This window comes from Parasteatoda tepidariorum, chromosome 7, assembly GCF_043381705.1.
Source record: "Parasteatoda tepidariorum isolate YZ-2023 chromosome 7, CAS_Ptep_4.0, whole genome shotgun sequence".
Taxonomy (NCBI): domain Eukaryota; kingdom Metazoa; phylum Arthropoda; class Arachnida; order Araneae; family Theridiidae; genus Parasteatoda; species Parasteatoda tepidariorum.
Window position 1 is genome coordinate 66,819,001 of NC_092210.1, and position 23,799 is coordinate 66,842,799.

General features: G+C 27.7%; 1 protein-coding gene across 1 annotated transcript in view; it reads left to right on the top strand.

The window, feature by feature from the left end:
• Nucleotides 1-1,486: 1,486 nt before the first annotated feature.
• The window catches only part of LOC107445504 (anoctamin-7), a 54,573-nt gene continuing 32,260 nt past the window's right edge, over nucleotides 1,487-23,799 (top strand). The window contains exons 1-6 of the mRNA XM_043045771.2: nucleotides 1,487-1,773; nucleotides 8,160-8,440; nucleotides 12,312-12,393; nucleotides 14,090-14,187; nucleotides 18,914-18,983; nucleotides 22,263-22,581. Of these exons, the coding sequence (XP_042901705.1) occupies nucleotides 8,189-8,440; nucleotides 12,312-12,393; nucleotides 14,090-14,187; nucleotides 18,914-18,983; nucleotides 22,263-22,581 (821 nt within the window). The 5' untranslated portion in view covers nucleotides 1,487-1,773; nucleotides 8,160-8,188. The remainder of the gene's footprint in view (nucleotides 1,774-8,159; nucleotides 8,441-12,311; nucleotides 12,394-14,089; nucleotides 14,188-18,913; nucleotides 18,984-22,262; nucleotides 22,582-23,799) is intronic.

Genomic DNA, 23,799 nt, shown 5'->3' on the forward strand with positions numbered 1-23,799 from the left:
CTGCGTTGAACTTTGTTTTATCTTTATTTTGAGCTTATATATATATATATATATAAGCTCTTTGTACCATAAAGCAAAACTAATTGAGAAATGTTACTAATTAGTTTAATAGAAACCGTAAAATATCACCATACTATTACTTATGCCAATGATGCTCCATTGATTTTAGTAAGAGGCACTACTGGTATTATGATAATTAGTGAGGTTTAAATAGGCATTAAATATATTATTATAGTTAGAATGTATTATATTGGCATATTTGGTGCCCATTAAAACTGCATCAATTCCTTGCAATTTAAATATAGATAACGTGAAAATAAATTTTTTACAGCCCCTTGAAAGGGATAGGTAACGAAAAATGGGCTACAGCATCAAAGAATTCTGGTGAAATTCTGTATAGTAATGACATTTTTGGTTAAAAAAAAAAATAGAAAAAAAAATAGAAAAAAAAAATTTGATTCTGGTAATAAAATCAAAATCGTTATTTAAAGCATTCATTTAGTAATTTTTTCGTCCATATTGTAACGATTTAGCGGAAATTCTGGTTTTCAAATTTAGAATTCTTATTACCGTACATTTAGTAAGAAATACAAAATTGGAGAATAAATTTACCCAAGTAAATGAATTTTATGCCATCCTTTTTAGGTAAAATGCGAAAATTATTTTATTATAATTTTACCATATTTATCAAACTTTATCACAGACCTTAAAAACCATATTCATAGCGAAAACTAATCTCAAAATGTATCGGTAAAAATAACCGAACTTTTTAGTGTTCCCATAAAGCAAGAAACACGGTAATTTTTCCACATTCAGGTAATTTTGAACATACTTTTTTTCTCTATGCAGACTTTAAAATTACCCAAATTTAGCGATCTCTAAAATTAACCAAAAAGGCTATTTTTGTGATATAATCTTTAGCAAATGTGATATAATCAAAATATAATGATATAATCTCATAAATATTTATAGATTTTTAAAAAAATGTAAGCTATTTAAAAATGCATATGTTGATAGCGTCTGGGGGAAAAGTATTAGCAGTGATTTATATCATTTGATACTGAAAAGGAGGCAATTTTTAAAATTACCCGAATTAAGTGGTTGTTAAACTTACGCAAAAATGTGATAGATAGATGTGAAATATCCCGAAGTTAAAATATTGAAGAAGAAGGAAAAAATTCGAAGTTACTCCTGCATTTTTGATACGTGCTTAAAAAACACCGCATGTAAACAAAAATCTTCTTCCTACGTCATATCATATATAAATGTCTCGCAAAACAAAAGAGCACTCATCTAATTGCATTTCGAAAGTATAAAATTACATTCCAAATGTTTTATTAATTGCTGCCGTGTATGTTTTTATGCCAATTAAGCCACAAAATAAAGAGAACTTTTCGGAAGTGGCCTACAAATGAAAAGAGACCACATGGCCCAGTTAAATCGTCACATACTGATGCAACCCACCATTCAGTTACCATGGTGATGAAGAATCGATTCCTTCTGCAGCCCCACCACCCGAATCTTCTATTCCAACCGAGAAATCCAGGCTGAGCAGATGTTCTGTATGAATTGTTTACATACAAGTCTTATTTAAAACCGGAACATAAACTATCCTTTATTAACATACCCGGTGCATAATTTTAGCTGCTCATCGAAAGAAATATAAACTGTGAAGATATTTAACAGATTACGATATGTAAACATTAACTGAGGTGAAGAATGATGAATTATACGAACGGCTTTAGGATAACTGTGTTAAAATGATTGAGTTAGGTGAGAATTAATATCTCTAACATTTTTATTTTCGATAAACGTAATGACAGATTTAATCGGAATGATTAAAAGAAATTTAGATTCATATGTAGAATTTATTTTTAGTAGAATATTATGCGCAGCATTTATTTACTTACTTACTTCATGTAAAAGCATGGAGAGTTCAAACGAGAAAATATTTTTGAAAGTTTTCAGAATGGAAGGAATTTTAAGTATTATTTTTTATTCAAATAATGAACAAAATATCTAAATATTTAAGCTTAAATACTCTTCAGTGTTAATTTATAAACAAAACATAGTTTAAATAAAAGACTGTGAATTAAATTTATTTGCTTTGTATTATAAATTTTAAAATGCTTTCACGTGCTACGTTTTATTAGTCCTTTATTAGCAACTGCAATTTAATTCATTCTACAATACTACAAATAGTAAAACGGGATCTAGATATTTTTCAGGGAAAAGACACAATAATGTTGAAAGTATTTCCTATTATAAGCAATACCATAAAATTTAAGTTGTATTTATATTAAAAGTTTCATTGTAAGCATTGTTACCCAATTAGGAAATTAGGAATTTATTTTATTTTGCTTGAAAATCATATTAGTGAATTTCAATTGACTGTATTTACACATAACTATTATTGAAATGGATGTGTTGATAAATAAGGCTAATTTTTAACAAATTTCACAAATTTTTAAAGTGTCCACAGAACCTATAATTTTGAAAATAGTTGAAATTTTAAAATTTCATATGTAATCATAATGTACTCATTACGTATAAAAATTAGTATCCAACTATGTTTTCTATAGTTGCTACACTGAAAAAAAATATGGTCAAAACTACCAGAATATGATAAATTTTATCGCGTCTCTAGCTCTATGGGAACACCAACAAGTCTGAAGTTTTTACCGAAGCGCTTTGGTTATAATTTTAATAAAATTAACTAATAAAATATGGTTTATAAAATGTGATAAAATTTGGTGATTGTGGTAAAATTCGATAGTTTTATAATGATACCTTAAAGCATGGCATGAAAACCACGTATACGGTTTAATTTACTTTTAAATTTTGTATTTACTAAATGTGTGTGAAAATAAGAACTATAATTTTGAAAGTCAGAATTTCCGCCTAATTATTTCTGTGTCAACGAAAAAATTAGCAAATGAATGTTAATACCATATATTTTGGCTTTATCAACCAGAATGATGTTGTTGTTCTTTTTAACAAAAATGTCATTATCGTGAAGAACGGTAATTTCGCCAGAATTTTTTCTCCGTGTATAGTACACTATAACTAATGCTCTGCTAAACTGAAAATTGCACTAAAGCTCTGCTAAACTTCAGCAATTTTGAACACTCTAACTAGTTGAACAGATATTAATCTTTTATTTAATGATTAATTTCTATTGCCCAAAAATTGCAATAAATTCTGCTTGAAGCGAATAGGGATGCTAGTAACTAACACTCCCTGACCCACAACGGGCTGTTGCGGAAATGCTTTAGTACTAATTTAAAAATATTGAATGAAATGATTAACTTTTTCCTCCTGACTCATTCATTTTAAAACTAAGTAATTTTTTTTTAAATTAAAACTCTATTTTCGATTTAGATCCAATAATTTAGATGAACTGAATCCAAAAACTAAGTACACAATCAAATCAGATTGCAGAATCGAAATAACTTTCACAAACTTCAATTTTCTAGGTTGGTGTTCTCTTTTTAATCAAAAGAAGAACAAAAAAGCTTTTACAAACTGTATGGATAAATATTTGATGAATGCTTTGATGTGTGATACGTTTCAAACATGACGTGAACAAAGATAGAATATGTTAGAAACCATGGTACTATGCCTCGATTGATTGACTAAGTAAAGGAAATTGTTTGTCAGCGCATTATCACTTAGCGCAAAATTACTATTTGACTAGTATCTACAAAATGTGCCATTAGAAAATATTAAGTTGGCAAGAAAGCAATTTTGGCTTTGTAGGGTGAAAAAATCACAATATTTTCTTCACAAAAAATAAACTTTAATCAACGAAATATCTTCTTTCTGTTCTATGATCTTCTGCCATATTTTATGTTTCTTCATGATCCCGCACTGATCCCGCTCTCATATTTCCCGCGCTCATCATTAGCAAAACATCTCAACAAAGTATGATTTGAGGTCATCGTTAATATTGTTTTTACCATTTAAAAAGTATTATAAACTTCGAATTAAATGATAATCCGATGGTGTGAAGTCGGATCGAAAATCGCAAAGAAATTGTATTCCATCACGACTGTGTGAGGACTCACACACGACGAAATTATTGGAACTTGCTTGGGAAATTATGTCGCATCCTCCATATACCCCTACCTTTCACCATCAGAGTTTATGAAACTTTTTAAATTGTAATCATTTCAGTAATCATGATGACCTCAAATCGCACTTGGTTGAGATTTTTTACTTATAAGGACCAGACGTTTTATGAGAGCAGGATCATGAAGTTATCCAGAAAAGTTATAAAATGCCCATTGAACAGAAAAGAAGTTAAATAACTGATTAAGGTTTATCTTTTGGGCAGAAAAAATTTTAGTTTTATTTCTCACTATGAAATTATTTTTTTGCCAACACAATAATAACTTTTATTTCACACTCTCGATAAAATTAGTTCAATGAAAAAACACAATATCTGTATCATCTGTATAATGCGGTACTAATTAACTTTAATCACAATCAAGCATTAAATTCAATCCTGTTTTCATTCAAGCTGTGCTATAGCAACACATAATGAAGTTTAAGAAGCATGATAGAATGGCTATAAAAAAAAACACCATATAAAGAATGCAGCAAATTTGAACGATATTATAGTTCAAATCGCTTTAAATTTTCTAATAGCGAAATTTAAAATACAAAATATTTTAATAATTATGTAATTTCGTTTATGAAATAAAACTTAATTAATTGGACTTATTTATTTTCAAGTTTTTGGCGTTGTGAAATGCCTTGTGTTTTTCTCTTTTATTTATTTATTAAACTTTAAAAACAAATAACTTGTTTTAATGTTAAAAAGTAATCAAAAACTAGAAATAATCAACCAATATCTTCATTTACTCAACATTAATAAGGGAATGACTATACGTTTGTAAAATTAGCAGATTACTACGAGGGGCCTCCTAGTAATGTAATTCGAAATTTAATTCGACTTCATAGTTTTAGTTTTATATTAGAACTTTATGTATAGATGTGAAAATAATATTGGGCTTAAATAATTTTTAACTATAAATTCTAGAATGTCTCAAGGAAATGTGACTTTTTTTTGTCAAAATTGAGTTCTTATTTATTAGCACTCAATCCATTTTTTTTATTTAAATTTCTTACTATTCTTTAATGCTCCTAATCTAGCTTGCAACCAGGTTTTTTTCAGTTAAGATACGGATTTTGAATTTTATATATATTTGAAACATAAAACATTGCTTCGTGTAAAACCGTGAACTTATATACAGAACTTCACGAATGGAAGATTTAAAAACAATGCAAAATTTTTCCCCTCCCTGTAATAATTCAATTTTTTATTCTAATTAATTATAAAACCTAGCCTATTTCATTTTTCTTTCTGTATAAGAAATGTTTGAATTTGAAAGTTATTCGAAATTGGAAAATTTATAACACTACGAAAGGGTTTTAAAAGAATGGAAATCATGTTAAAATAATAAATACTATAATAACATATAAAATAATTAATACTATGATAAATAATAAACTTTAATACAAAATGATGAGCGTTGCTATTTTTTAAATATTACAACTTTTAAGTGTGCAGACATGAATATTTTCTCTCAAAAATCAGACTTTGATGACGGCAGAGATAACAATTCAAAATAAATCAATTCTAATTAAGAGCTTCATAAATACTTTGCCAAAGAAACGTAATTTCTTGTTATTTTTTATGATCTGAACCATGAAATGAAGCGGAAGTCGTCAAATTAATTAAATGAAATAAAAAAAAAGTAACAGAAGAATAGTACGACGGCAGATATATTTCTTCACGAATACAGCATGCGTATTTTTTTCTATGCAGCATGTCCTTCTCAACTATGTAACATGTTTTTAATTATTTTACCACTGTAACTGAAAATTAAATTTTTCATGATACTTTCTATCATATATATATCTTTTCTTTCCAAATAGTCACCTTTTGTTTATCAAAAGATAAAAAATTTTAAAAATTTCATAAAATTATCTTTTTTATTTACATTAATTACGTGACAAGTTATACAAGAAAATATTTTTCTAAGAGCTCAATTTGATTTTTAAATATAATTTATTTTTTACTTATTTACTTTCTTTGAAAGAGCAAACAATAAAAGTAAAAAAAATGAAGGTTGATCTCATATTTGAATCATTTGTTATAAAATTTCGTGAGAAAAAAAAATTCGAAAATTCCAGTAACTAAATTGCCAGAACTCTTCATCTTCTTTTTCTTTTCGTTTTTTGTTTTTGTTTTGTTTACAGATTATTTTCTGCAATATTTAAAAATACCTCGTCGTATGACTTCTACTAATCCAAAATTTTAACATCGTCACTAATAGTTTAAATGCTGGATTAGTAGAAAAGCAAAATATTAAGTTGTTTAAGATGTTTTCTTGATTCTGCTAGGAAATGAAATAAGCTAAAGATCCAAACAAAATTCTGGCAATTAGGTTCGTATGTCATTGTGTTGTATTGGCCCTTGCATACTGATTTTCAGTTCTTATTTTCAATGTCAGGTAGAATTGGATCATTGTATTGTTACAAAGGCAACTTTTCGTTGTATCATTTTTCGCAACGCAAAGAAAAACAGTTCGAATAATAAGTTAGTTAGTTCTCTCATTTTCTTAACTGGAATCAAAGTCACGATATTATGTCGACGAACACAATGTGAACGTATTTTGTATACATTAGCAATTGCCTCACTGTGATAAAATAAATAAGAGAAATGAAATGTCATGAAAAAATATGAGGCTCATCGATTTGCAATTAAGGTGCGTAGGTAGGTAATCAATTTACGTCGCACTAGAGCAGCAAAATGGGCTATTGGCGATGGTCTGGGAAACATCTCTGAGGATGATCCGAAGACATGTTTTTACAATTTTGATCCTCTGCAGAGGGGATGACTTCCCAGCATGAAATTTAATAATAATTTTTCTCGTTAAATAATCATTTACAACTTCGTTGCGAATTGAATGTTTTTAGAATGAATTATAATTATGTATAACAGAGTATTTTGAGTTAAGGCAATTGAAGAAAAAATAATAATAAATAAATAAAAATTACAGGAATTGCACAAGCTTGTTTTTGTCTTCTATGCCAGGGTTTTCTAAAGTGTGCCATGGAATAAAACGAGAGATACCGCGAGATGGTATTAAATTCAAGCCTAAAACTAATCCTTTCGTGGTAATTTGCTGCTGCTTGAAAGGAATAAAGTTTCAAAGTAGAGTTGATAGCGTATAAAATATTATAAGATATGATTTTTCTGCTTTGAGCAGAAAGATATGACTGTCCTAATTTTCTAATGTATGCAAAAATGAGTTTTCAGCTGCTACTATTCTAAACAGCAGGTATTAAAATAGAAGTGCGAATAGCTACATTCAGTTGTATTCCATGGTTTGAAAAGTAATTGACTGAGCAACAAGCTCACCCAACATACTAAATGAATACTCAATACTTTTGATAATGTGAATGATAATATCTTGAAATTCATATGTTGTCTTTAATTCTATTTGCATTATTTACTGAGATAAAACTTGCATTTATTAAAATATTTTTCTTTTATTTATTAAAATAAAAGAATTCGATATAATCTTAAACACACTGAAGAAAATTCTGGATCAAATTACTGTAAAAAGTACCAGCATCAGGGTGCTGGTACTTTTTACCATAAAACTCATTTTAACCGGAACATATTGCGAAACAAACAATCGGACATACCGTAATTTTTACAGTAATAATTACCGTAACATCACTGCATCAGTCTAATTAAATGAACATTACTCTGAAAATTACAGTATAATATTTCACGATAAAATGGATTTGACGGTAAATTTGATTTTACGGATTGATAAACACAAAGTGCCGGTAATTTGTAATGTAATTTGATACGGAATTTTTTACACTGTATGATTTGTATTAATCGCTTTTATATTCTCAACACTTACTTCTACAATTCTTTTTTGATAGGCTTATACATATAAAACGCACAAATACAATATAAATATTATACTGCAGACACATGTCGTATGATTTGCGCTGGGAAGAAATTTTAAATTTTTTAAAGACTTTAAAATCATAGAACCCAGTAAGGAAGTCAAGTATTTTTTTCGAGTAAAATGTTCTAGTTGATATCATTCATAAAATATTTTTTTCAGGAGATTCATAGTTTTAAGTATAACAAGATATGACAGAATATTCCAATTACGTGCTCGTTTATGAAGATCCTGATTACAGCAGAGATGAGAAGGAAAAAGTTGATAGTACTGACGCTAAAAAAGACAACTTACGACGCAGATTTCTGGTGGGATTGCGAAAAGAAGGACTATTAGCAGATGAAGAAAGAGTCGGAAAACACATATTTGTCCGAATATCGAGCTCCCTAGATAGACTGTACAAAGAAGCAGAAGTTATGAGACTGGAGTTACCACTCTTAGGGGTAGGTAAAAATTGTACTTATACACTACATCAAATTACACCGTAACTTTAATTTATGTTTTATGATTTTTCATTAAAGGAATGCAAAATTCAGTTCTTCAGTGTAATATTCTAATAGACTTTGATCATAAATTTTCTTCCTTCAGTTTTGAACCAAACATTGGCTAGAAAAAAATGCTAAAATATTTTTTTGTACGTTATCAAAAAACCGAAATTTTTGTGAAGTTTTATTCATTCCATCATATTATGTACCCAAAACAAACATATTTAGGAGTCCATTTGGACAAAAGTAAAATAAATATAAATATTGCAAGAAACATTTATCTGTGGGAGGTAATTTAATGCAATTGAAATAACACTGGATTCGAAATTTCGGACAAACTAACCAATAAACGTGTAGAGTATGTGTTGCCCTTTCATGTCTAGGCCTTTCTACTTTACTTTACACTCAAACACATCCCTGAACCATAGAACTTTCACATTTTTGTTTAAATGAGAGGGAAAGAAAGTAAAACGCAAAAACGAAAGCCAAAGCAGGTGCAAGTTTAGCGATTAACTGATCAAAATTGAAAAAAAGAAAATAACCGAAAGTTAATAATAATTTTAAATAAAAAGAAGCCATGTGTTCAGACTTATACGACGCATAAGAATACTATCTAGTAATACAACCACTGGGATTATTTCTCCGTACCATAATGGTCCGCAGGCGTCAAAATCAGCAAAATTCGAATCGGCCAATCAGCACTGGGATTCGAATCCCAGTCGCGTCATTTGAAGGTGAGCATTCTATCTCCAGAATCATTCCAGCTATGGGGAAATTTTAAATTGCATTATACAAGTAAAAGCTAGTTTCATGCGCGAAATCTTTTTCCCAGTGACATTTTTTTTCTTAATTTTTAATTAAGCTTCCTAATCTTCGTAGTTCCTTTAAAAAATATAAGGCTTAGGTTGCGATACCATAAATTCCAAACATCAGAGCAACAGCTTTCTTCCTTATCATAATACGATTCTATGTTTAAGCAATGATAGTGTAATAAATTTGGGAACTATTTATATCACGCAATGGCGTTTTAAATTTACAACACATAAATGAAGCCCTTATTTGAACCGTCTCTTACATTCGATTGACATTGTGATGTCAATTCTTTTAAATATTTAAGCTATAAATAAGCCACAAATGCTGTGTTATATTAAAAGTAGATTATTAAATATTTTTAATCCCGAAAAGATTACAAAGTAGCTTTAACAGGGTGCGTAGCCAAATTAATTCAACAAAAAATAAGCACCTTTCAAGCACTTAAATAATATTTTTAAGCACTTTAAAAAAATCACAATTAGGCAGGATTGGAAAGTTTTTGACAATTGACGGTTTTACCTAGTTTTAACCGTCATGACAAAAAAGAGAGAAAAAAACACCTTTCGGCATTGTTTTTGACAATTGTCAAAATTTTTGAATCATGTAAATCGAATGGCGTTTTCATACGCTACGGACTGACGATACACCGAAGTAGATTGGGGTTGAATTAATTGTGAAAACGTTGTATAGAACAGTGACTTTCTGCATAATTTGTAGCAAAAATCAAGATGGTAAGGGACAGATATCATTTTGGAAAAGGGAAAATTACGCACTTTTTAAAAACACCCAATAAAAAAAACACCTTTAAGGGCTTTTAAAAAGCGAAAATCAATAATAAGCACTTTTTAAAAACACTACGCATCCTGTTTAAGCTTGCGTATCGAAATTAAAATGTTTCTAGAAACGGTAAAAAAAAAAAAGCTTCAACGATGTTCTAATATAAATTTTATGTCACTGTAATTAGAGTAACTTTGAACAGTTTTTAAAGAACTCGGTTTGTATTGATAACTTAAGCGAACAGCTTTATTGATAACTTAAGCGAAACAGTGAAATAGAAAAGTATCTTCTAGTTAACCGATGAAAGATGTTGGAGTCTTTTATAAGTCTTTGTAATATCCGGTTCGGGAATTATCGGAGAGTCAAATATCGAAATTTGAAAATTTTAAAACATTTCTCAGCTATATTGTATTTTATATTTATCTAAAAAAGTGCATTGTTTACTACGAATTTCAAAAAAAAATTATTCTAATAGTTTAAACACAAGAAGAGGGTAGAAAAAATCTGTAAAATTAAACAAGTTTTTTAGCGTTGACAATAGGTGATCTTCATCTAAATTGGATTCGATTGAAAAATCACTTTCAATATGGTCAATTAGAAAATAATTTTTTTATTGCGAAAAGTATTATTTTTCTTGTTTCCAAACCAATATGAACAAAAGAAAATTATTGAACNTCATTTTGGAAAAGGGAAAATTAAGCACTTTTTAAAAACACCCACTAAAAAAAGCACCTTTAAGGGCTTTCAAAAACAAAAATAAGCACCTTTAAGCACTTTTTAAAAGCACTACGCATCCTGTTTAAGCTTGCGTATCAAAATTCAAATGTTTCTTGAAATGGTAATAAAAATAAAAGCTTCAACGTTGTTCCAATATAAGTTTTATGGCACCGTAATTAAAGTAACTTTAATCAGTTCTTAAAAAACTTGGTTTGTAGTTTCTTGATTAATTAAGCGAAACAATGAAGTAGAAAAGTATCTTCTTGTTAACCGATTAAAGATGTTGGTTAATTTTATCTTTTATAATATCCGGTTCATTAATTATCGGAGAATCAAATATCGAAATTTGAAAATTTAGAAACGTTTCTTAGTTCTACTGTATTTTATATTTATCTAAAAAAGTGCATTGTTTACAGCGAATTTCAAAAAACTTTTATTCTAATAATTTAAACATAACAAGAGGGTAGAAAAAAATCTGTAAAATTAAACAAGTTTTATATCGTTGACGATAGATCATCTTCGTCTAAATTGGATTCGATAGAAAAATCACTTTCAATATGGTCAATTAGAAAATAATTTTTTTATTACGAAAAGTATTATTTTTCTTGTTTCCAAACCAATATGAACAAAAGAAAATTATTGAACGTTATCCTAAAACTGGCGTTTTATTCTGTCTTTCATTATCTAAGTAGCAAATGTAAAGTAAAAGTTGCATTCTGTAGTATATCTGAGAGAGAAAAAGGGAAGAAATTCAAAATTGAAAACTGTAGTTAACCAGATATCATCATTGTCCTTATATTAAAAAAAATATCCCTCAAATCAAAATTTCAAAAAATATTACAAATTGTATTGCTTCTGACTACAAAAATTTCTCTATAATAGTGCATTAAAAATATCTATATGGTTCATATCATACATTTTAGCCATATGATCTTCGCTGAGTACGCTGCTCATCTTGAAACTGATTTGAATAGAACTTTTTACTTTTTCTAACTGTATGCTGTCATGGCAATTTGACGCCCTATATTTTTTTTAAAAACCTTAATATTTTCTTTAAAAAAAGTAACTTTTTTTTCGCTATTATTTAATAAGAAATCTTTACTATACATAGTAATTTTTTTTTAATAAAATAAATATAGCAATTTTCTTTCAAGCATAACAAACATTTTGAAGTTTTAGTTAAACTACTTTTTAATATAAGATCAATGCAACAAGTAAAAAAACTACCTGAAGCTTCATTATCAATACATTTCTACTTGAAACTTCATTATCAATAGTAATAATGGACTTTTTATGTTTTTTTATGTATATATAAAAAGTTGAATAATATATTTTGTTGAATAAAATATATTCCAAACCCATTTTTCTTTTTTACTTTAGTGCGTGACTATTATCAAGCAAATGTTATTTCTCTAGACATCATTTATTATGTATTATTGAAGGGCTTTTTACTGTTCATATTTTTTTACAACTTTAACTGCCTGCTAAAATATTAATGAAGTATTTATATTTTTTTTTATAGTTAGTTCTGAATAATCCTGATGAAGAACAAGAAGCTGCTATAGAAATAAAATTAAGAAAAATGTATGGAGGAAAGAAAACAGGTAACAAATATAAGTTTTTGTTGCATCCTTAGGCAAAGGAAAATAAGGCTTATTGTTTTCAATCATTGCAAGTAAATTTAACGTAACATTTTTTATTAAATCAAACTACCAAAGAGTTAACCAAATGTAAAATGCATATCCATAGTTTACTGTTAAAATCAGAAGTATCAATATACCTCAATATAAGTTCAAAAGCAATATTTTTTAATAATTAAAATTGTTTTGTTTCATATAGTGTTTGCCCTTCAAAATCAATTATTAACCTCAATGTCTGTTCAAATACATTTTTTTAACTAAAATTGTTTTACATAGTGTTTCACCCTCAAAATTAAACATTATCAACCTAAATATCAGTTCAAACACCATAATATTATATTTTTTAACTAGAACTGTTTTACGTAGTGTTTCAACCTCAAAATTAAACATTATCAACCTAAATATCAGATCAAACACCATAAAATTATTTTTTTTAACTAGAATTGTTTTATGTACTGTCATTGTTTACACACTTATATTTAAGCTTTGAAACATTCTATTTCTAATTAATGTTGATATTTTTACTAATGTCGTAAAATGTTTAGATTTTTTTTCGATTTCATTAACTTAGACCTATCTTTTCTTTAAAAAAATTAATCTTGAGGTTTATTATTGTTTTATATTAAAATATTTATATATTTAATTATAGATGCACAAATTCCGAAGTAACATTATGTATCGGTAATTGAGTAAATACAGAATAGATAAATGTTTCAAAACTTTATGAAACCGTCAGATGATTTAAAAAACATTTTTTTAATTTATTTAAAAATGATTCAATACAAAACAATGAATAAAGGCAAAAAACAAACAAACATAAGAAATAAAGTGAACGAGACACTTTTGGATCTCTATGTAAATAACTTCAGAATTGAGTTAATTTATTATGATAAAAAATTAAAAAACACAGACGAAGGGAATAAAAAAAGTTAACAAAATGCAAACATGAAACATGAAACATGAACGAGACACTTTTGGATCTCTATGTAAATAACTTCAGAATTGAGTTAATTTATTATAATAAAAAATTAAAAAACACAGACGAAGGGAATAAAAAAAGTTAACAAAATGCAAACATGAAATTTAAAGTTTCAAAAGTAACAAGCATGAGTGATAGGCTTAGAGCAAGTTAAAATTTTCAGTCATAAAATATCACCATTATAACTATGAAAAAACATATTCGGATAAGAGATAAATAGTTTGGTTTGAGTAATTGGCCAAAGAGTCAGTTGTAGCTATATCAAACCTATTATATATATATATGTTGTGGGTTAAAAACTAGATAGATGCATGGATACCAATGTCGTTTAGGTAAGAAAAAATGTTGTTAAAAGAACTCCAGTTTATAAAATCAATGATAGATTAAAGTTATCGAATGGTGTTACCTCTGAATTTTAAATATGTTGAACTAGGTCAAAATATGTTTCATAATAAGCGGTTGCTTTGCTCAACGATACAAAGTGTATTAAATTACTTTGAGAAACTATTTTCTGTACAGACTTATTAATCTTCCAAACAATCGCTTTTAAGTCCTCAACTAAAATGCAGTTAAAAAATTTAAAAAAAGGTGTTTTTTGATTATTATTATTAGTTGGGTAAAATATTTCATTACATAAAATAATTGTAAAACATTATTGATTCGCTGTTATTTTAATTTCAGAGTCACAAGTTTCTGCTCCATTTCAGAGAGATTGCTTAGAATTATTCAGAAACAATAAAACAGATTCTGTTCTTTGGTCTTCGATTAGATGCTTATTGGTAAGCCCATTTTATAAAATAATACAATTCGTCATTTATATCCAAAATTATAGATCCAAATATTTCATCTTTTATAGATTTAACTTTAACATCAATAAAAGGAACGAAGAAAAATTCTACAGTTGCTGAATCGGAAATATATATATTTAGATCGAACTCTATTTCTAATATACAAACTAATATCTAACATTTAAAGAAACAAGTACTAAATTGATGATTAATTAAATACTTTTGGTGTTATATTAAGATATTAGGGTAAAAATATAGCTTATAAAAAGCAAATTTAAAAAAAACTTGTTCATTTTATTATTTTGTCTTTTAAAATAACCTTTACCTAAATAAGAGATGCTTTCTTAAAAGGATAACAATGATAGCAAATGAAATTAGTTTAATAGTTCTGGCACAATCACATATTACAGTAAATATCAGTGTTAATTTTATTAAAACAAAAATAAAAATTTTATTAATTCTAAAATAAATATTGCTATTTGAAGAACAAGAGACGAAAATATAAATTATGGTAGTTTTGACTCATTAAAACCTGCCAGCAGCAAAGTCGTCACAATTGTTTGAATATTTTAAAAGCTTTCACTCCAAAATGATGAGTCATACGTTTGTTTACATATACAAAAATAAAAGAGAATAGAAATAAACTAAACGCACTGAGTTAAGGTCATTCGTCCTCAGGGATTTCATCCATAACCTACCATCCGTCTCACGCGATCAACGATGCGTTCAAGAATTGGAGATCGCGAACGTGGAAATCATCAAATGCCTATGACAAGATGTCCACAAAAAATATGGGAGTTCTTTTTTTATTTTTATTTTTTTATCCAAACACCATTTTTCTGTATGAAGAGAAAGTACGTAAAAAAAACGAGGAAATATTTTTAAACTTTTTCCGCCTCGATGGTTTATCAAGTTCATTTGATACAATGAAATTGAAATAATGACGGTTGCAATATGTGAAAATTTGAGTTATTCTTCCCTTGAGAACTTTCGCGGTATGTGAAAAGAACGTAACGTGATTGAATGATATTTTTCCATGGAATATAGGTATAAAAATTAATAGTGTTCACTGATAACAGTGTCATAAATTGAGATATTTTTATGACTAACATATCGTTGACTGGATAAGAGTTAAAATTTGAATTTGTGACAATCATGGGAATAATATTCGAAATAGTATCTATAAAAATAAAAGGAAGAATGTGCATGTGCGACTGCCGCCTTCATAATCTCCAGAACAGTTTGTGTTTGTTGTTTGAACTGAAAGTTAGACAACGTGTGCAAGGGGCAATTTTAGTCCCTGATCCTAAGACTCGTTCTAAAATTACAATTAGTCTGTTCGGGAAGAACGTTTGAAAAACAAATTTTTCTCATTGGTTTATCAGAAGGCATTATTACAAATTAAATTGCATGAGCGTTTGGTTTTAATAATTTGAAAGATAACATCAGTGATGTACAATGCGCAAAATAAAAAAAAAATTAAAAAAGGACCACCCTGAATAACTTTTGATTTAATGATCGGATCTTCACGTTCTAGGACTAAATCTTAATAGCTCGAGATTGGGACCTCAAAAAATATGTATGTATATAAAAAATTGAACAAACAAAATTTGTAAATAAATCTTCAAGTGTAAAAGAATTGAATTATTTAGGCTTATATCAAATAGTAAGGAAAAACTTTTATAATTCCTTTTCATTTTCGTAAGTAACCTTATGGAAATACAAGCTTTTTTTTCCTCAATATTCGGTGAAACAGTGAATCGACAAATCGGTTTGCAATTTGAAAGGGCAAGTTTATAATTTGTGTGTCAGCCACGTTTAATTATTTAGTGATTTATTTATTTTAATTTACATATTTGTTTATTTCGTTTTATTTATTCTTTCTTAATTTTTTTATTTATTTATTTTGTTTTTATTCATCGTATTTATTCCATTATACTTATTATTTTTCATATATTTTTAATTTACTTACTTCATTCACGCTTTTATATCTTTACCATTCATTGTTTTTACTTCATGTACAACAGAAATTTGCATTAATAGATATTTGTAACATAGATGTTTGTGTTGCATAGATATTTTTAATAGATACTTGTAACATAAAACTGTAAAAGGACACGGAAACTTCCATTTAACTGCAGTAACGTTTGTTTCTATTTCAATCAACACCGAAGCTTTCTTTCAATCATTAAATGAATTAAAACGGAACGCACTGCTTTCTCAGAAAGATTAGATTACAAATGAAAAGTTTCCGCAGCAATACTAGTTCCCTTTTATCGCAGTTTTTTTATTTCTATTTAGTTCTTTTAGTTTTGCATACTTTTTTCCAATATAATTTTCTACATTCACAATGTGATGAAACATGTTAACCTTTTTACTAGACATTGCAAACTTATAGTATAAGTTCAAATGTTTTTTTTTTGGTTGTTTTTTCATACGTTTTTAGAAGAATAAATATATAATAATGGTTTTTATGTGCACAGCATAATGTACTTGCAAGTCACAAAGTATCTTTATTGCCCGGTTATAAGAATTGTTAATTCTCACTCCGTATTAAAATGTCGTATATGTCGTGGCTGTTTTTAGGTTTTTTAACTTCGCATCACATTTGATTTTGCTGCCTCAAAACTATAAGATTTGGAAACCTGAAATTGCGAAGATGAGTAAAAAATGTAGAGCAATTACGATGGAGTAAAAAATTTAACATTTCATAATTAATCGAAATTATTAACTGTTAAACTTGTAGTAAAAATACAATGCGGGGAGCTCTGCCAGTCTACAGAATTAAATTTTGATGTGCTGATTAGGCCATTTTTATTTATGCACTTAAACAATTTTTTTTTTCAAAATTTCCATGCATTTGAAATATGTTGAATTTATATATGATTTTTGGGCTAATTTTTTTACGCTTTTTTTTGTAACATTTTGTTTCATTGTATAAAATTCGTAAAATTTAGAAACTTTTAAGCACGAAAGTGTGTAGAAATGTTTACAAGAAGTACGATGGAATAAAAGAAATTTAACATTCGATATGTTCGAGATGTAACAAAACAGAAATCAAGGCGTAAAAAACTGTTAAATTTGAAGTAGAAAAATAACATGAGAATCATTCTGTTGTCTGCATAATTACAATACAGAGTTGGAAATGTGCTGAATAGTAGTTTTTATTTATAAACTTAATGCAACTTTTTCTTTCCAAAGTGCTACAATTTTATTTGCTTCTTTTATCCGGTTTTTCTTTTTTTGCTTTAAATAATGATTATTTATTATTGTAGAAAAATTTCTTTATTTAATTAACTCGAACTTGGCTTGATGTCAAAAATAACTAAGAAAATGAATAAATTTAATAAATAAATATGAGATTGAGAGATAAGATGCTGCCAGATCTTAGCATTTATATCGAAACTTTTAAAAATACGAATTGCTCACAAGAGATAAAAACTTTTTCCAATTTGAGCATGGTATAAGGTTTCCGTTATATATTGTTACAAAGTCAAATTTATTCTCATTTATTACTTTTTATTGTGCCGCACCAGAATTAAATTTTTTTTTCAAGTTTAGTAGTGTATTTTTCAAATGTAGTCATATTTTTCTATATGATGAACATACTATTAGCAAAACATCCCCAGAGGTTGCTGAGTGGAACCTCTAAGTTTCATAAAAAAAATTTACTAATTTCAATAGTGAAAATAATACAAAAAATTTTTATCGTAAGAATTTCAATTTTTATAAAACTTTAATTTTTTTTCTATAAAGTAAGTTCTATTAAAAATAAAATTTACTAATGATATCATAACAAATAACATTTAAACGAATTAATTAATAAATATTATTCATAAACACAAAACATGTTAATAAATAGAAAAAAATTATTATACACATCAATCATAATCTTCGGATGGATTTCATCTGGATGGAAATACATACAGTTACTTATGAATCAAAATTGATATTTTTGAATGAATGGAAATTTGTAATTACTTTTTAATCATTTATAACAAATGACATTCATTAATGGTGAATCAATTCTAAAATGGAAAAAAATATTCAGTTAAAGTAAAATGTGTGCATTTAATATCTTTAAAAATATTTTTAATCGTAATTTTTTTTAATCTAATATCTCGTAACATTTTTTTAGAATAACTAGTCATGAGTATTGCTTCCGAATTTAATCTTGATCTCGAAACAGGATCAAGTTAAAAGTAGTGTTAGAGCTGGTTATATGTTGCTACAAAACTTTTATCAATCTACATAAGATTTAAAAAAAAAACTTTAAAATCAAATTTGCTTCAGTTAGGTGCAAATTACGTGTATGTTCACTTTTAAGAAAAAAACGAAAAATACTAGAGATTAAAATTAATTAAAGATTAATAATTGATAAATATTCCAATTAGTAATTACTTTTGTCAACCAGATTAATATATGTGCTAAATAATCCATAAAGATTCGATTGTCAAAAAAAATAGCCTGACTCTATGTTTAATGCTTAATTTACAGTTTCCTCTAAATTATTAAGAAAGTTTGACAAGAAATTTTATGAATTTCATAAAATTAAAATGCAGGGTTTCAAAAAAAATATTGGACAAAATTAAACGTATCAGATATTTTTAATTTATTTCCTAATATTTACATTGATATGACTCACATCATCAGATTTGTAATAAAAAAAATTTTGCTTCTTTTATTAAAAATTTTTTTTATTTATTATTACTTTCAGGTACACAGTATATTGACTTCAATAAATATATCCAGGTACAAAGAAAATGGGGAATTGCCCGATAAGATAGGTAAGATTAATTATCTATTTTGTCATCCACTCTTTCTATAAAAGTTCATTGAATTAATTCAATTTTTTAATTATTATTATTTTATTAAAAAATCAAAATCGATGTTGCTTCTTGTGTTTAAGAGAAACTAAAAAGTGCAAAACTATCCAATTAAATAACTAAGTAATAACTAAAGTAATAAATAAAGAAGATAATAAAGAATTCTGCTGTAAATAAAACAGAAAAACAAAGAGAGCACAGTAAAATACAAAATAAAATCAAAAGCGCCATAAAATACAAAAAAGATAATTCGTTACCGATCAAATACGTATTCTACAAAAAATTAATTTTAATTTTTTCCAAAATTTAAAAGCAGTACGAGGTCAATCATTATATAGAGAACCATGAAATAAGGTAATTTGTTCAAATTTGATGTATTGTAATGAACACATTATAATGGCAATTTGGTGTGGTTGGTGTAGTGTAGATGACTAATTGAAGATGATAATGAAAACAAAATCAATGAACTGACAGTTGATGATGAGAACAGAATCATAATCACAATAAAACTTTTATTCAGTCGTAGTTGAAACAAAATTATACGAATATTTTATCTAAATGACGTTTTTATCAATAAGGACAGGCCATAAGAAATAAATCTCCATAATCAGCCTAGTCAAAAGCCATATTAAAAGTGGTATTTAATTAACTCTTCGTAGTATATGAATGACAGATCCATTTTTGGCGCATTATAGAAAAAGGATACTGCCAAAGGGAAAGCCAATTCAGTCAACCTCGTGTTAATATATAAATAATTTGGCTACATTTTTATCACCAAAAAGACCGTGAGAAATTAATATAACCCTGCAACTAAAACATTATTGTGGTTAGAGAAATAAAGCAGTTTAAGGAACGGAGAATTAAAAATAGATTTTGATGTTTGATTTAGTCGCGACTGTGAATAATTGAGCTATTCATTTGTATTGAATTAAAAAGTTGGCTATTATTGATTGTTAAGAAGAGAATAAAATATTTATATTTTCTTTTCATAAAATGTAATAAAAAGTAAATAATTTGTTTTATTTAACTAAAATTGAATTAAGAATGATTAAAGAAAATAAATTTATAAAATTAATGAAATTTTAAAAGCTAGGAAACATGCCTATAATGTCATCACTCAAATATTTTTTTTTTTAACGAGAGTGCAAGTAGGCAGTATTTAATTTCTCTTTTTAAATAAAAAAACGTCACGAATAGTCTACTTCTTTAAAATAAAATTGGAAAGATAAGAGCATTTTAAAGGCACAATCTAATAGTGTGTTAAGAAAACTCCCTGAATGGCACATATTTCCAATGTAATATTTAAGAGACGTCTTATGTCACAAATAGTCTACTTCTTTAAAATAAAATTGGAAAGATTAGAGCATTTTAAAGCCACAATCGAATAGTCTGTTATGAAAACTCCTTGAATGGCACATCTTTCCAATATAATATTTAAGAGATGTCTTATGGTTTTCTCTTAAGTAAACATAAATGGCATAATGTATTCATGCATTTTTATCAGTATATTCTCCCAAAAGTTATTTTTGCAAATCACATCACTTCAAAATTCCATATTTTTCTGCATCCATGTTTCGTATTAATGGCATCAATTATATATTTGATATGCTTTTGAATGGCCTTAAGACATGCAAAACTTCCATTCGTTGGCTAATTTAAAAATCAAATCAAATTCTTTTTAAAATAAAATGATAGAGTTATTTAAGAGACATAATTGACAAATTTGATTTGTCTTCTATATTGAAGTGATTATTTATAGAGAATCCATTGTTATCGGAGGTATACGTCGTTTATGTTTTTGCTATATTTTGGTGTTTTTCTTGAATTAAATTCAGTGGTGATTACTAACAATCAATCTTAATGATCAAATATTCAATTTTTATTAAATTAAAAGTAGATTTAAAAACGGGTACTTTGGGACTATCTGGTGGACCATTTTTGCCAAACCAGATATTCTTCTGCTCCAATCACCGCAAATTTTAACATATTTACAGTGCGCAGTGTAATTCTTGACTATGCAAGTTTGTTTTCTTAAGCGTGTTGTAATATGCATTTTTTTTTTTTTTACTCCGCTGCAAAATGAATTTAGGATTTTCCTAGCACCGAAGGGAGGGCAGTGGCATATTTTCAAAAGTATGGAATCATTTCGTTTAAGAAAATGCGCGTGAATGGCCACGATGTGACACTGTATATCAAAACTGATAAGAAATGGCGGTACGATGAACGAGATGAAAGGAATTTATGTGACGGCGACTGCACAAGGATAATGACTTGTTTGCTTGCTCTTTAAAAGCCATCAAGGATTTTTGGCCGTCCATATGATTAATATAAATGGTTAGATTAAGGAATAATTCAGTGTGTAATTCTAAAAAAATAGAAATTTTCACTTTTTTTTATTCTTTTTATTACACTTTTTTATTGCGTAATTTTACACTTATATATTTTTTTTGCTATTATTATTTTAATATTATTATTATTTGATGAATTTAATGCGTTAGAATGTTTATTTTGCAAATTGCTTTTCATTATGATGGAGTCAAAGGATATGCGAATTTTTGCGAGCAGGTCGGTTTGATAACCCCAAAGTACCTAAAAACGTAATTAATGCATCTACTTGATAAAAAGCCGAACACACATTGATAAAATGGCAAGTATTATCATTTATTGGTTATAAAAATATTTCTACAAAATGTTAAACAGTATGAAAAAACATTAAGTGGAGGACTGATTGATTTCAAATTTGAAAATATCAGAAACTGAAGGCGAGAGAGAAAGGAACCAATGATATATAACATGTTTATGCAGATATATTGAAATTTATTAACAAAAGTTGCAAAAAGATGGCAATGTTCTCTCTTTAACGAGCACTTCAAAAGAATACATATAACCTAGGACTGTAATCTAACCTGTGGTATTATAGTATCAGAAACAAACGTTGTCTTTTTAGAATACAAGATTAAAACCTCTTAATCTGGAAAGACAACCTCCTTTCACGTTTTTACACTAGAACTGATCGTTCTGATTATCAATGGTTTGAATCGCCAGCTGCTGGCAATTTTTGTAACTAAATTTCAAAACTTTCTACGTAAAATTCTTGCAGGTTTACGATAAATATAACGTTTTAGTCTCCTTCTTCTGTCTCTCTTTATTTTTGAGATTTTTAATTTTGAAATCTGTCTGTCCTTCCCCAGACACCCCGTATATAGCTTCAAAGCAGATACAATTGTAAATTCAATTTAGGTCTGCAATTTTTACTGATGGTAGGAGCTTTCAAAGATGCGTTTGCACTCCACGATCCATCAATTTTAGAACCAATTAGCCTTCAAGAGATTCGAGGTCGTATCCAAGATCTTGATGAAGGAACTGCGGAACTAGATTTAAGGTACGAGCTTAGCAAGAAATGGGGAAGACTTTGCGGGAGGCAACCCATCCACGAAATCAGAGATTATTTTGGAGAGAAGATAGCATTCTATTTCGCCTGGGTCTCAACATTTATGACATCTCTATGGATTCCAGCCATACTTGGTCTCGCAGTCTTCATCTATGGAGTCTTCAAAAAGTGAGTAATTGACAATATCATTTATGGCTGAAATAAGTATTGTTTAACTACATAAAAAGGATAGTTTCATATGCACTATAATAAGTTATTTTGGAAAATTAACAAAGCATTTTTATTCCCATTTTAATATGTTGCCGATGTAGTATGATTATTTTTCATTCATTATTTAAACATTAATTTAAATATTCTGACGTTATGGTAAATAAGCATTTTTAAAAGTATCACACGAAAGTTTAAAAATAATGAAATTCAATCTGAAGTAGAGCCTATAAGAATAATTATCCATAAAATAGGCAATGATTTTTTTATTTATTTTGAAGGTGGTCCTTGTTAATTATTTAAAAATGATTTAATGGGCCACCTTTAAACATTATTTTAAAGATGGTCCAAAAATCTTTAAAATAAGTTTAAACACATCTTTCTCTATAACATGCTTTTCCAAAAAAAATTTATCTTTATTTTTATTATTAATGCCAATAGCATATTTTTCAATGTTAAATAATTTTCTAAATTTTCCTGTTCAGCTGAATTTTACACCAAAAGTGACAAAGTATCAGTTTATGAAAATAGAAGTGAATTATATATAATTTTTTTGCTTACTTAGATCAGGTATTGGCAAACTTTTTTGGTCGGGGGCCAAAAATCAAGAAAAAAAAATTTGGTGGGCCACGTAAGAACTTCAAAATTTTAAAAAAATTAAAAAGCGATATACAAGTTTTAATTTAAATATTTAGTGAGATGAAGGAAATTGCGATTTCATCTTTAAAAGTTCCTTATATTAAGGTTCGAAGTGAGATATGCTTATTTTAAGGAACAAGACTAAATGCTTTTCTGTTAGTCTACTTCTGAAATGATTTTTTCTAAGTTTCATAGTTGAAAACTCTTGCTCACATACATAAGATTAAGCAAACATAGCACTGATTTTCTGGGCATGAAATATTAAATTTTGGAAACTAGCTTTTGGTAATGATTTGTAAAACTTTGGCATATTTAGAAACAACTGCTTCAGATGATTGTTAGATTGTCCGCTCTTTGGAGCGTAAAATGCGCAGTCTGCCAAATGTGAAGTACAATTTACCTATATTAGATTCCTCGAGAAAGACAAATGCTAGTTGGAGCCAATCTAAGGCTATTCTATAAAGAACTTCTGCCTTCAACATTCTACCAATTGAAGCTGTCTGTGCTAACTATTTCCATCAATTTATGTTTTGTAGAACA